Consider the following 13,858-nt stretch of genomic DNA (forward strand, 5'->3'; position numbering starts at 1 on the left):
TCATTAGATCACTCTGAAATATATCAAACTTCATCAGAGAGATTAGTGTTGCGCAGTATGCCGACACTTTTACAGTACTATAACATGAAAAACGGTTCGGTACTATAGTTTGTGTACTTTCGTTACTTCTGTCAAATGTGTCTACGTCATCTACTGATTGGTAGAGGATCAAGTATGTTGGTGCGTTCAAGATTACTGGAAACAGCACCATACCAGCTCCACTGATGCCTCGTTCAAAACAACGTGCTACTTCTATACAAATGATGTTGAATAGTACAATAAAATAAGTCCCAAATAATAAGTCCCAAATGGAAGGGAAATAGATTATATTCCCATGAAATCAGCCAAAACAAGCTCAATAAATCAATGCACACACACACTCCTATAAAATATGAATTAAACTGTATTATGAATAGGCCTAGGCTACGTCTTTATTTACCCAGTTTATCAATGTACTAGAGATATACCATTCAAAGAAATGATTACCATTATGTTGTTATGTAGTTTGATTGGTAAAAAACAAAGTCAAATCGAGGATATTTAAAAAAATATATATTTATGTTTTATTTGTATGTTTAACTCACATAATATAATTTAAGCATATACATTAAGTTGTCTAATAGAATACACGTGGGAAAAACACACATTTAGACATTAATAAATGCATTCCTATACCTTCCAAAATATTTGTTAACGCCGGTGGGGTAGTGCCAAGATGGAGGCGAGGTGGCTTCAAAATAGTGCCTTGAAAGTCATCTAGTGTGTATATAAATAATTGGTTTATATACATCATTGGTTGACTGGTTGGTTTGAAAGCTATCGCGAGAAATGGAAGGGGTATTTTTTTTAATGATATTTGAGCGTAATCTTCCTTTTGTTGTTGCCAGGCATACGTTCTGCAGCCTACAACAAGCATATTAATTATATTTCATGGTCTTCATACAGTAGCAAAATGGCTAAGGTAGAACTCACACCGCTGAGACCCTGGGACGATTTCTTCCCAGGTTCTGACCGATTTGCTAAACCAGACGTGAGAGATCTACCTAAATGGAACAACAGGGTTGTCAACAACTTGCTTTACTATCAGACGAACTATTTGGCGATGGCTGTCATGGTTTTCCTTATTGTGGGGTAAGTAGCATGAGACGCTTTCCACAATTTGTATCGACAACATAAAATATCTGGAAATCTGCTTTACTGTAGGCCACCATTACCCAGTCTATTCATCTATGTTTAACTCTGGCCATCACCATAACTGTTGTGTTGACGTCTATAAAAGCTGCAATCTGGGATTCTTTTTTGAGCACAATGACAGCCCCGCCACTTGTTTTGGTATAGAGGCCTACATTATTGGTGCTTCTTGTTGTTTTGTTGTGAACAATGGAGTACATGTTGGGTTATGATAGGGTAAAACAGTTGCGCTAAAAGCTGAGGCATACATTCTTAGGCTACCCATTGAAAATGATTATTTATGACCAATGAACATATTCCCATATCCAAGATTGTACTTTTAACTGATGCCAGCCTGAAATTAAAGTGTTGGGTATCATTTGCGAATTTTGGGGGCAGCGAGACTCACTTTAAAGTCTAATCATAGGAGCTTCCTGCCATGTTAATTGCTACCAAAGCATATGTTGGCATTTTGTAATTTCTTACAATTCATCTGAATGAGCTTTCTCCTTCTATTGCCATGTCTGAAGGATTGGCAGCATGATACGGCTAATGCCAAGGGAGACTGAGTGCATGATTGGTAAAACAGTCTCCAGACCTATTTTGGGGAAGAGGAAGTGGACACGCTTCACAGGTTGAGAGACTTGTCTAGCATCCCCCTGAAACCCGACTTGCAACGTCTTATTGCAAATGTAGTTAAGCTTTTCTCTTATGATGTTCACGTTTAATTTCACAATAATTTTAGAAAATTAATATAAAGGCCTTGCAAGTGTCTCATTTCTTCATTTGTTTCTAAAGTTGCTCAGATTTATGACATTGTCTTTTTACAAATGGTGGAACATGACAGTGCATTACTAACACTTGATCACAAAAAATGTCTTAAGAGGAAGAGTTTCCACTTAATAAATGTGGAGTTAGGGTTTCTAAAAATAGTCATCTTTTGGCTAGACCTACTTGATTATGATGACACACTGTTGCTATGGTGGTCAGCTACTAGGCCCCTAATCCCTGCTCACTCATCAGCTGCTGTTCTAGATAACAGGAACATGAGATGAATAGAGCACAGCGAGTAAGCTGTCCTTAATCAAATAACTACAAATAACTGTGGGTTGGGGAAAGCTCACCATTGGAGTCTGAAGATGTAATGTCAGAAAGTCGTATGATCTAAAACAACACTCTAGAATAAAGTCTGAGACAAACTATTGGAAATTCTAACATCCTTAACATAGCCTGTGAAGCAATGTCCAAACTACTTGCTGTTTAAAAGTTCCTCTCATCCTTCATCAGGCCATTTCTTTTGCCAGTTATCGTAAATGTCACTGCTTTGTAATCTCTTGATGATGTAGATTCACTTCAGTAACACGTCACCATAATCTTTGAAATTGCTTTTTTCTTATTGTGATTGAGTTTATAATGTTTTGTAGAAATACACATTTTCATTAGAAAAATTGGAAGTCATGTTGATGTATTGACAGTCTTTCACCACTAGATGGTACCACTGACTACAATGTATGAAAGATCAACCGTTCCACACACTTCCACACTGTTCCAGCCAGTGTATGATCCTACCCGTTCAGTATGTTGTGCTTCCCTGCAGGTTCCTGAACCCTATGGAGATGTTCATGGGCATGGCGGTGGTGTCATTGGTCTTCCTGGGCTCAGTGTGGGCTGGAGAGAATAAGGCCATGATCAAGGACTTTAAGAGGCAGAACCCCACATTGTTTGTCATGGCAGTGATGCTTGCCAGCTACTTCCTCATGTCTCTCTTCGATGGCGTCATGGTCTTCATATTTGGGATCACGTTTCCTCTTCTCTGTATGTTTTTTTGTTTGTATTAATTGTTTCTTTTAGCCTACACTTCATTATGTCATCACATTAGTTCTAGGCAGAGAGGTGTCGTGCACATTTAAGAATATTAATCTGCATCTATTTCTTTGGATTTCAGTGATCTTTGCACATGCCTCATTTCGCCTTCGCAACATGAAGAATAAACTGGAGAATAAAATGGAGGGGGCGGGGCTAAAGAAGTCACCAATAGGTATTCTACTGGATGCACTGGGCCAGCAGGAAGAGAGTCTGCAAAAGATCCAAGAATTCTTGGAAGGAAAACTAAAGGAAGGATGAGAACTCCACACAGGCGCCACAGTCCCTGTGTTGTCGTAGGTCCCCTATCAGCCTCTCTGACCGGATGGGAAAGGATTCCTTTCCACACCCCCTTTTAACGTGCAGTCTCATTGCATGCAGTCAATGTTGAATGGGAATGATTGTAATACATCTCAGCTTGTTTGAAGACTTCAGCTAGAAACCGTATTGCCTATTGCACATGCAAGTGTATGTGTGTCTAGACTAGAGAACATGTGTTGAAAACACAAGCGTTAGTTTAACCTCAGGGTATTTGTTACTCCACCCAAAACTTGTCAGAGCACTTTTTTTTTGTTTGTTTTAAAGTAGTGATGTCTGCATCTCAATAGTTCACATGTTTATTCTTCCCCGTTGAATGGATTTGTGTGTGTAGTTGGGCAAGTGTTTCCAAATCCTGTATGCAATATTTATACAACTTATTTAGATTTTGTGACTTTTGTAAATATAAGGAGTGAAAATATTGTGGCGTTAAAAGCAAAACTGTGACCGGACTGATTGAGGTCACTTGGTTTGAAAAATAAACAGAACTAGGTTTATTATTCCATAGATTAATTCACAATTTATCTTGCAAATTAAGCAGTAGGAAATTAGCTTTTTAAAGTGCTGTGCATTCTCCCTTTTATTGATGCAAACATTGCAATGTGAAAATGCTGATTTGTGGAGAGTAGACCTTTATTTTGCTACTAAGCTGTACTACCTTTCTTATTGCTCTCTTTCCTCAGAAGATCTGGAGGTGTTTAATCTATGTTTAATTATTTTCAATTAAGAGAAACAACTGACCGGCTTGGCTATGAAGGAGGAATTGTGAAATCACTGTAAATTATTAGTTGTGAATTTTTGTTTTCAACAGGTGTTAAATAAATACAGTACCAGTCACGTTTGGACACACCTACTCATTCAAGGGGTTTTCTGGGGGTTTTCTATTTTCTACATTGTAGAATAATAGTGAAGACATCAAAACTATGAAATAACACAATCATGTAGTAACCAAAAAAGTGTTAAATCAAAACAATAGTTTAGATTTTTCAAAGTAGCCACCCTTTGCCTTGCTGACGGATTTGCACATTCCTCGCATTCTCTCAACCAGCTACACCTGGAATGCTTTTCCAACAGTCTTGAAGGAGTTCCAACATATGCTGAGCACTTGTTGGCTGCTTTTCCTTCACTCTGCAGTCCAACTCATCCCAAACCATCTCATTTGGGTTGAGGTCGGGTGATTGTGGAGGCCAGGTCATCTGATGCAGCACTCCATCATTCTCCTTGGTCAAATAGCCCTTACACAGCCTGGAGGTGTGTTTTGTGTCATTGTCCTGTTGAAAAACAAATGATAGTCCCACTAAGTGCAAATCAGACGGGATGGCGTATCGCTGCAGAATGCTGTGGTTGCCATGCTGGTTAAGTGTGCCTTGAATTCTAAATAAATCACAACAGTGTCATCAGCAAAGCACCATCACACCACCTCCTCCATGCTTTACGGTGGGAATCACACATGCGGAGATCATCCGTTCACCTACACTACATCTCACAAAGACACGGCGGTTGGAATCAAAAATCTCACATTTGGACTCATCAGACTAATGGACAGATTTCCACCGTTCTAATGTCCATTTCTTGGGTTTCTTGGCCCAAGCAAGTCTCTTTTTCTTATTGGTGTCTTTTAGTTGTGGCTTCTTTGCAGCAATTCGAGCATGAAGACCTGATTCACGTCGTCTCCTCTGAACAGTTGCTGTTGAGAAATGTCTGTTACTTGAACTCTGTGAAGAATTTATTTAGGCTGCAATCTGAGGCTGTTAACTCTAATGAACTTATCCTCTTTTCTGGATTGACTGACCTTCATGTTTTGAAGTAATGGTGGACTGTCATTTGTCTTTGCTTATTTGAGCTGTTCTTGCCATAATATGGACTTGGTCTTTTACCAAATAGGACTATCTTCTGTATACCACCACTACCTTGTCACAACACAACTGATTGGCTTAAACGCATTGGAAGAAAATAAAATTCCACAAACTAACAAGGCACACCTGTTGATTGAAACACATTCCAGGTGACTACCTCGAAGCTGGTTGACAGAATGCCAAGAGTGTGCGACGCTGTCATCAAGGCAAAGGGTGGCTACTTTGAAGAATCTCAAATGTAAAATATATTTTGATTTGTTTAACACTTTTTTTGCTTACTACATGATTCCATGTGTGTTATTTTATAGTTTTGATGTCTTCACTATTATTCTACAATGTACAAAATAGTACAAATAAAGAAACCCTTGAATGAGTAGGTGAGTCAACTTTTGACTGCAGAAAACCATAGTTCCTGTGCCCAAGAACGCCAAGGTAATCTGTCTAAATCGCCCCACAGCACTCACATCTGTAGCCATTAAATGCTTAGGGTGTTTTTTTCCTCACTGAATTCAAAGGTTTATTTAATAACATGGGACAGAAAGTAACCTGACATTCTACGCTAATAAAAGGACCAAACAAAAGAACCAAGCCAATTGTGTCCTAATTACCTGTATGAGAGATATTCAATATTGTGAATTTCATAATCAAATGACCTTTGAACAAGCGTTTGATTTAGAACTTCAAAGGAATGTGGGATCCTAACCTATGTCCCATCAGCATTCACTCAGCGCCTCACCCTGTTTTATCTCCACAGTACCTCCAGGGTGATGGATGGCCAAGCTTTTACCTTCTCTCCACTTGTCCCAATGCTAATCAATAGGCTGCAGTAGATTATAGTGAAGAGCAGAATACTGCACAGTCAGTGACAGAGTGGATTCCTCTGCAGTCACTCAACGCCAAACTTTCTCCGGATTGCTGTTGTCAGCTACTTCGACCTCTCATAGGCGCACATTGGAAATTCATTTCAAATCACAAAGTGATCATTCTATTGCACTTACAAGCCTTGGAGAGAAAGTTTTATGATTTACATAAGTGTCTTTTTTAAGGGTGTGTGATGCAGAGAGAGAGAGAGAGAGAGAGACAGCAGGAACTGATGGCCTGTGTGTTCTCGGGTGCAGTGTTTTAAGTGTGAGCGGTAGAGAGAGTTCAGCTGCAAGGCCTTATCGGTCCTCTCGGAGAACTGCACAAGTGTGATTTATGTCTCCTCCTGCGCCACTTTTCCTTCATGCGGACGACATTGAGCAACCTGGGAGCACACGAACGCACAAGCCCAAGTGGCAGTAAACTCAAGTCTCAGAGCAGAGAACACAGTGGAGGCCCTTGTTCTCTCTCTCCCCTCCAGTTTTTGTGCTGATTTACACAAACATGTCTGTTGTGCGAAGCAGCTCGTCCAATAGGCATGTGTTTGGTGTATTGCCTCCTGATCTGAACAGATGTTTAGTGTGAGGCTTTAAGAACATACGTGTTACTCTGGCAAGGAGCCCGGTGAGGAAACATCCTTTGTGCTGCCGAGACTCTCCCCAAAACACACACAATCTTTGCTGTAGTGTGTTTGGAATATTTTGAACAGGGATTCAAAAAAGTGTTTCCTAATTAGCCATTACTGGCAGACCATGACCCGTGTAACCCTCAATATCAGGCTTTTTAACTTTGCTGTGTGAATGCATTTGACCACAGTTTGCTGACACAGCACATGTAGTTTTGTATTTAGCATTTTTTGGGGCTGTTGTGTTCTCATGTGCTGTTATGGGTTTGGGGATGACAACATCTGTCTCTTGTTGTTTTTGTTGCAACAAGTCAGTCACTGGGCATGAAATGGAGTAATTCAGCATAATGCAACATTCATGAAGTCAGGTCAACACCGTCAGCTGGCTGTGCCTTAATCCATCATGCCATCAGAACCCTGTATCAGTCGGTCATATCCCGCATGAGACCACTTTAATCTGCAGTGCTATGAGACATCTACCCATTATTACTGTTTCTTCATGATCTCACAAACAATAACCCCCCCAGTTTAGGTGCAGAACACTGATCCAGCTAACCCCTCAACTACAGGTCAGGAATATTGCTCCCTGAGCAGAAGTAAGACCTGCTGCCCTGAGGCGTGATGACCAATTATCATCCGGATTGACAGCTGCTTTACCCTGAGCAGGGTAAGCAGCAGACAGGGTCTAGCTAGCCACATGTCTGCACTTGACATCAGGGGAGTGTCTTTGTGGTCTATCGACACATACAGGAGCCCATTGTTTATGTAGTCTTGTGTCAGCTGGAACAGCCGTCGTCCAAGGGAGGAGGTGGAGAGACACTCGGGAAGACAGCTGTTGTCCAGGGAGGAGGTGGAGAGACACTCGGGAAGACAGCTGTTGTCCATGGAGGAGGTGGAGAGACACTCGGAAGACAGCTGTTGTCTAGGGAGGAGGTGGAGAGAGACTGGGGAAGACAGCTGCAGAAGTATGTCTCTCTCACGCTCTGCCTCGGGTAAACTCAAGGACCTGGAACCCTCCCCAGAGTTCAGTGGCGTTAAGAGCCATAACACTCCAAGGAGGGATACACAATGCAAGCTGGTGAACTGTAGCCTCAATAGTAGGGTCAACAGTGGTGGAATGGTAGTAGGATATACTTGAAGTGCTGAGAAATGTGTGCCGGCTGGCTGGGGAGGGAGGAAAGAGGTGAAGGGTCACATTCTGCTCCATGGATGAGTTGAGGCGCCATGTTCCGGAAACACACTCACACTACATGGACAGAGTTTTGACTAGTAAGTGAAGTGAAACGTTGCAAAATGTAGATAGAAATTTAATGAATAGAACAGACTCCTTTCCCTATTCAGCATGACCATTATATCTGTACTGCATTTCTTTTTGAATGTTCTTCAATGTTGTAAACTTCTGAACAGGCCCAGGTTTAGAGCAGTTTACTCTAGCTTGTAATTTATGGGAAGGGCAGTGGGTGTTTAAACAAACTGGTTTGCCTTTAAAACAAACTGGTTTGTCTGGTTTACAACTTATGCAGACACATAACCAGCTTGACTACACAGTGGTCAGAAAATGGAGCCCGAGCACCCTAATTGAGTCTTAAATTCTGAGGCTAGCAACAGTTGTTTACAGCTATGACAGGTTACACTAGTCACATTTCACCCCAATAAGTTGCCACTAGCAAGTGCAGGGGGATAGATATACACCGAGTGTACAAAACATTAAGGACACCTGCTCTTTCCGTGACAGACTGACCAGGTGAATCCAGATGAAAGCTATGATCCCTTATTGATGTGACTTGTTAAATCAGCTTCAAAATCAGTGTAGATGAAGGGGAGGAGACAGTTTAAAGATTTTTAAGCCACAATTGTGACAATTGAGACATGGAGTACGTGTGCCATTCAGAGGGTGTATAATACTGTGACATAAGTGTAAGAGCCGCTTGAAAAGACTGCCTGAGATTTCTGTCTGTTTTGGTGGGATGGCATTATGGCCTGCCTGGTGATCTCACCAGGCGGTACATTAGTTACAAGGCCAATAAGAAAGAGTTCCAAACCTCTCTGCCAATAACAGTTTTTGGTTTTCCACTCCCCACTCAGACCACTCCCAGGCAGTCAGAGCAAATTTCTTACATGAGAAATTGCTCTTTGATAAGGTTATTTGTTTCTTTTTGACCATTGTAATTAAACACAATCACAGTAAGGTACTTAATTGTTACCCAGAAATGATTTGATATAAAATGGCTGCATTGGAACTTTAAAATGGTCATTATGTTATTGTCCTGAGCTCTAAATTCATAATTTTAAGTTTAAAAAAAAGCATTGTACTTTCTTTACGGTAAAACCCAATGAACTAATTACCCTGGCTGAACGTAGACAATTTAATTTAAGTGCTTGATTAAATGGATCTGGATTTAAATCCTCTTTTACTGAATCAGTTACTGGAGATTTGTTCTTTTCAGTTATAACAGTGTTTCTCATGACACATTAATAGCAACCATTTTAGAGAGTAAAACACAAATGAACTGAGGATATAGTTCAAAATGTATGTTTTAATTCAAATGCATTTCAATTAGACAAATAACTAAGAACCAGCTTAATATTTGATTGTTTACTATATATTACATGCTTCTTAAAATTCCAAAAGAAAATGCTCAAAAAACAGACAGAACCGTACAATGTATTTACATTATCAACAGGTACATACAAATTCCTTCTTGAGGAATGGAGAGCACCAGTCCAGTCCAGCATGGGATGCAGTAAGCATTAAAAAAATTACAAAAATGAATTTTGTATCGACAAAAATGAAGCCCTGTAATAGACTTAGGATTAACATCACAGTCATTGATAAAGTGTGAACATGGTCTTTGACGGTATAAAAGCCGACACGTTAGACTGAAGCGTTTGGAAGTAAAGATGATCAAATTGCTGAGAATGAGCGAGGTCCAAACGCTCGTAAATGGCTGGTGCAAGAAGACTGACCAACAAAGAATAGCCAAGTGCTGAACATAGCTACGAACAACGCTACCATAGAATGGGCTCTGGAAACTGGTAGACTGGAGAATGTTTCAGCAGGTTGCCATTGGTTGGCATCCTTACACTCAAAATCCAATTCCCATCCTTGAATTTCAACATGTCATTGTTTGAAAGATCCTTCATTGTAATGGTGAGCATACAGCTTCCCCATATATTGGTCACGCAGGACAAGTCATGTTCATTGTCTTCCATCCTCCTACTGTCATCCCAGACCCTCAAACTAATCCAACCAGCCACAGCACCAAGTGCAACTCCATGCGCAACACACACACAGACTCTAACAATACAGAACATTCAGATCAGGTGACCGTGTTGTAATTCTGCTTTCAGAAACTATGACTGTATGCAGATTGACCCACTTTGGTAATTCTGTGTAGGAGAACTCAAATCAGCTGTACATCGACTTTAGGTCCTTCCCAGTGTGAATTCCATAGGGTTGTTTTTTGATTCTTTGGGTCCCTTCTTCCATCCAGAAAAACAGTTAAGTGCAGTCCAAGGCACATGAAAGTGTCACAAAGTGGAAGTTGAGACCGTTCATGATGGGTCTGACCGCTAGACTATAGTTCCAGGTTTGGAGGAGCCCTCGTGCCAGTAAAGTCGCTGGTCGTCTGGATCCAAGCTGCAGTTTGTATGGCTGCCGGTGAATGGATCGGTTTGGCTGCCGGTGAATGGATCGGTTTGGCTGCCGGTGAATGGATCGGTTTGGCTGCCGGTGAATGGATCGGTTTGGCTGCCGGTGAATGGATCGGTTTGGCTGCCGGTGAATGGATCGGTTTGGCTGCCGGTGAATGGATCGGTTTGGCTGCCGGTGAATGGATCGGTTTGGCTGCCGGTGAATGGATCGGTTTGGCTGCCGATGAATGGATCGGTTTGGCTGCCGATGAATGGATCGGTTTGGCTGCCGATGAATGGATCGGTTTGGCTGCCGATGAATGGATCGGTTTGGCTGCTGATGAATGGTTCTGTTTGGTTCACATCTACATAGGATCTGCAACACATACAGGATACAAACAGGTTAGGCTAAAAATAAACAGAGCTGGTAACACAATCCAAGCAAACAGACATTTCTCACTGGTGGAAAGTTATTTGAATAATTTAACCCTGGGATATTGATTGGTTGGGATACAGTGCTAGAGAAATGAAAAATTGACAATTCTATGCCGGGTTTGAAAATGCCAAAATGTGTGTGTTTGACCCAGGATTAAACTTTTCTCACACCTAAAAACAAAGCAGATGCACAGAACAACACGCATGAGAAACAGAGCATTCAGATATCCGACAGGCAGGGTCACATTTTCTTCCACATATACCACCACTTCCAGAGCTGCACCACCACCACCACCACCACCAACAGTGGACACCACCACGAGTAAAGAGGAGAAGAACTGCCACGTACAAAATGAGTCCCCACCAACACCATAGCATCTTTGTGGGTAGTTTGTTCTCTCTCACCCTTTCTTTAGTGCGGTGCCTTTGATTAGGCGGTTTCATTTCGCTGGTCAAAACTCAGTACCATGATAGGCACCAGCGTCATACATCTCTAATGACCCCGGAGCCCATGCTGGCCCCGGCTCCAGTCTACCACAGCATCTCCACTCATACTCTGCTGGGGGACATCTGTGCACGAGAGGGTCAAGGGTGAGTGATAGCAATAACAGAGAGGGAGGAGGCAGCTTAAGTGGTGTATGTGTGGCTTTGCACACCCCATAAGAGAAATGTGACCGCTGGATGACAATTGGAACTAGTATGGCAGCTGAAAGAGATGGCAGGCATAGACAATAATCCTAATAGCCATGCAGTTACCAGAGAGCGAGAGAGAGCGAGAGAGAGCGAGAGAGAGCGAGGCGGCTCAAACAAACAGCTTTGATACTCATTGAAAAAGAGAAGTCCAAGGTACAGACCAGGACGTTTTTAGCTCACTTAAAAAATAAAAACAAGCAAGCAATGAGGTCACACTGAGGACAGACTGATAAGCAAAACCACAGACAGGCCTGGTAGCTGGTTACTTACTACTATCATGGGCTACACTTAGCAAAGGAGACTTTACTAAGTATCTGGCTTCTGGAGCTGTGGGGCTGCTGCATGGGGACTAGAGCCCTGGCCTACCAGCCCTGTGCTCAGCCGGAGCCCACAGCGAGGGGAGGAGGAAGAGAAGGGGGAGGGGAGGAGGGAGGAAGCAGAGGAAGAGCTGGCAGGGACAAAGCCACAGCATCTCTGGCCATCAGGGCTGTACCAGGAACGCTTAGAGTGCTGGGAGGAGGAGGAAGAGGAGCCGTATCTATGAAGAGAGCGTTCCAGTGGACAGTTAAAGCAGGAGAGGAACCACCATTCGTAATCCCAGTAAGAGGAAGAGCTGACCATTGGCTGCACAGACAGACGCTATATGCTATAATCCAATCCAAGCAGTCATGCTAATTGGCTTGTGACTGAGGGAGCACCAACTATCAAAGGGTATTTGTAAACGTCTGGGACATATCGTGGTCAAGTAAGGGAGCCTAATGTCGGCCACAATGGTGTGTGACTGATAAACCAAATGGAAGCTTCATTTTTTCCAGCAAGCATCCATTCAACATAATGACACAGTATTGATTCTTAGGGCCATGGGTTAAGTATCTAATTAGGTAAGAAGCTGAAATGGGGCCAGGAGCTCACCTGCTGTAGGCGGGGTGGTGAGCTGTGCCGTAATGTGCTGTGCCATAGGAGGGGTAATGTTGCTGCACCGGCAGGGGCACGTCGTACTCTACCATACCGCCACGCAGGTGACCGGGCCGGCCTCCTGCTGAAGCGGACTGATGAGACGAGACTGGAACAGAAACGGGAAGAAAGTAACGTTAGAACAGGATGACATAGCTCTGAGATATAGAGCGCTAACGAGTGACTGAACGTTAGCGTTTGTCGACATGCTCGAACGCAGAGTTGGGCGCCGCTCATACAAGTGAAACCAAATAATTGCCTTTGACTAACAGACTGGATGCGAGTGATGTGAGAGGAGAGACTTTGGCATGCTGTCTGTACCTGAAGAGTAGGGCATGGTCTGGTAGCCAAGGCTCTGCTGGGAACCCCTCTGATTGTAGTCATAGGCCTGTGGCTGCTTGTGGCTTGCGTTGCGGTGATACCAGCCTCTCAGGTGCTCCTCCACCAGCGCCTTCTGGATGTTCCTGGTCACGTGTTCCGTCCTGGGCGGAGCGTGGCGGTTCCTGGGCGGTCTCAGCGTGGCGTAGGGGTTGTGGGCCATACTGTCCGTTTCGTCGTCACCATAGCGACTGCTGTACGCATCATGTCTGTGGTAGGCCGGCGCGGCGTTGTAGGAGGGGTGGATGTTGTAATGACCCTCCAACTCGTTGTGGTACATGTAGACGCCGTTAGAGTAGGGCTCTGGCTCTGGGTAGCTGGGGTAGCCCGTCACGTAGTAGGCCGTGGTGGTGGGTCGCGGTGCCCGGGGGGGCTGGTATGTGTTGTAGCGGGCGTCAGTCTGTGCCAGGTTGGGCATGCTGCCCGAGTTGGCATAGACGTTGCTCTTCCTGCCCCGCCGTCGGTCCCTGGGGCGGTGGGTATGGTTCCCGGGCGCCGAGTACTCCACGCTGGACTGGCTGGTGTACGATGAGCCGTCGTCCAGGAACTCCGTGCTGTTGCTGCGGCGTGCCAAGACGGACGCGGGCGCCGGGGGCACGGTCTCGACCAGGAACTGAGACTGGGACTCCAGACTGCCACTCCGCTGGCGGAAATGCTGAGGGCCGTCCTCCGACCTGGGAATAAACACCATTAGAATAGGATCCTCGGTCGTTCTCATATAAAATAAATATGGAAAACTATGTTACATCGGGTTACAATACGTTGTACAGAGAACACTAGACAGGAGGTTAGTCTAATTGGGGCTCATGGCTGGTGCCGAGACAGATGTTGTGGTGAACATCAGGAGGCAGCTGTGTATGCGAGGCGTGTAATGGGACATGGAAGCCTGGCCTACCTGATCTGGGTACTGCTGTAGGCATTGCGGGTGAGGAGCGGAGTTGGAGGCATGCTGCGTGCGTCACGTGGCTGTCTGGAGGCAGGCTTGTAAGGGCTGATGTGGCTCGATAAGGCGTCCGCGTGATTGTAGTGGAACGGTTCCCGGACTTCACCATCATGTAATCTGAAGCACATA

The 13,858-nt window shown here is 43.7% G+C and overlaps 2 protein-coding genes across 4 annotated transcripts in view; one reads left to right on the forward strand and one right to left on the reverse strand.

Annotated features, from left to right (window-relative positions):
• Positions 1-830: 830 nt before the first annotated feature.
• arl6ip5a (ADP-ribosylation factor-like 6 interacting protein 5a) lies at positions 831-4,188 on the forward strand. The gene is made up of 3 exons (XM_064968867.1): positions 831-1,131; positions 2,768-2,985; positions 3,116-4,188. Exons 1-3 carry the CDS (start codon positions 953-955, stop codon positions 3,292-3,294), a joined length of 576 nt encoding a protein of 191 aa, XP_064824939.1. The 5' UTR covers positions 831-952; the 3' UTR covers positions 3,295-4,188.
• Positions 4,189-9,210: 5,022 nt separating this feature from the next.
• The window catches only part of LOC135542158 (FERM domain-containing protein 4B-like), a 71,456-nt gene continuing 66,808 nt past the window's right edge, over positions 9,211-13,858 (reverse strand). For 2 of the 3 annotated variants that reach the window (XM_064968870.1, XM_064968869.1), the window contains exons 20-23: positions 13,682-13,846; positions 12,730-13,460; positions 12,367-12,517; positions 9,211-10,702 (exon numbers count right to left, since the gene is read on the reverse strand). In XM_064968870.1, coding sequence (XP_064824942.1) covers positions 10,267-10,702; positions 12,367-12,517; positions 12,730-13,460; positions 13,682-13,846 — 1,483 coding nt within the window. In that variant the 3' untranslated portion in view covers positions 9,211-10,266. Of the gene's footprint in view, positions 10,703-11,227; positions 11,993-12,366; positions 12,518-12,729; positions 13,461-13,681; positions 13,847-13,858 lie in introns of those variants that run through there. The other variant, XM_064968871.1, reaches the window with a different exon arrangement.

Source organism: Oncorhynchus masou, chromosome 6 (genome assembly GCF_036934945.1).
Source record: "Oncorhynchus masou masou isolate Uvic2021 chromosome 6, UVic_Omas_1.1, whole genome shotgun sequence".
Taxonomy (NCBI): Eukaryota; Metazoa; Chordata; class Actinopteri; order Salmoniformes; family Salmonidae; genus Oncorhynchus; species Oncorhynchus masou.

Bases quoted from the DNA above. Each gene is read 5' to 3' on its own strand.
- arl6ip5a (XM_064968867.1), top strand. From the start codon at position 953: ATGGCTAAGGTAGAACTCACACCGCTGAGACCCTGGGACGATTTCTTC. The intron at 1,132-2,767 runs GTAAGTAGCATG...GCTTCCCTGCAG, and splicing joins ATGGTTTTCCTTATTGTGGG to GTTCCTGAACCCTATGGAGA. The intron at 2,986-3,115 runs GTATGTTTTTTT...TTTGGATTTCAG, and splicing joins GATCACGTTTCCTCTTCTCT to TGATCTTTGCACATGCCTCA.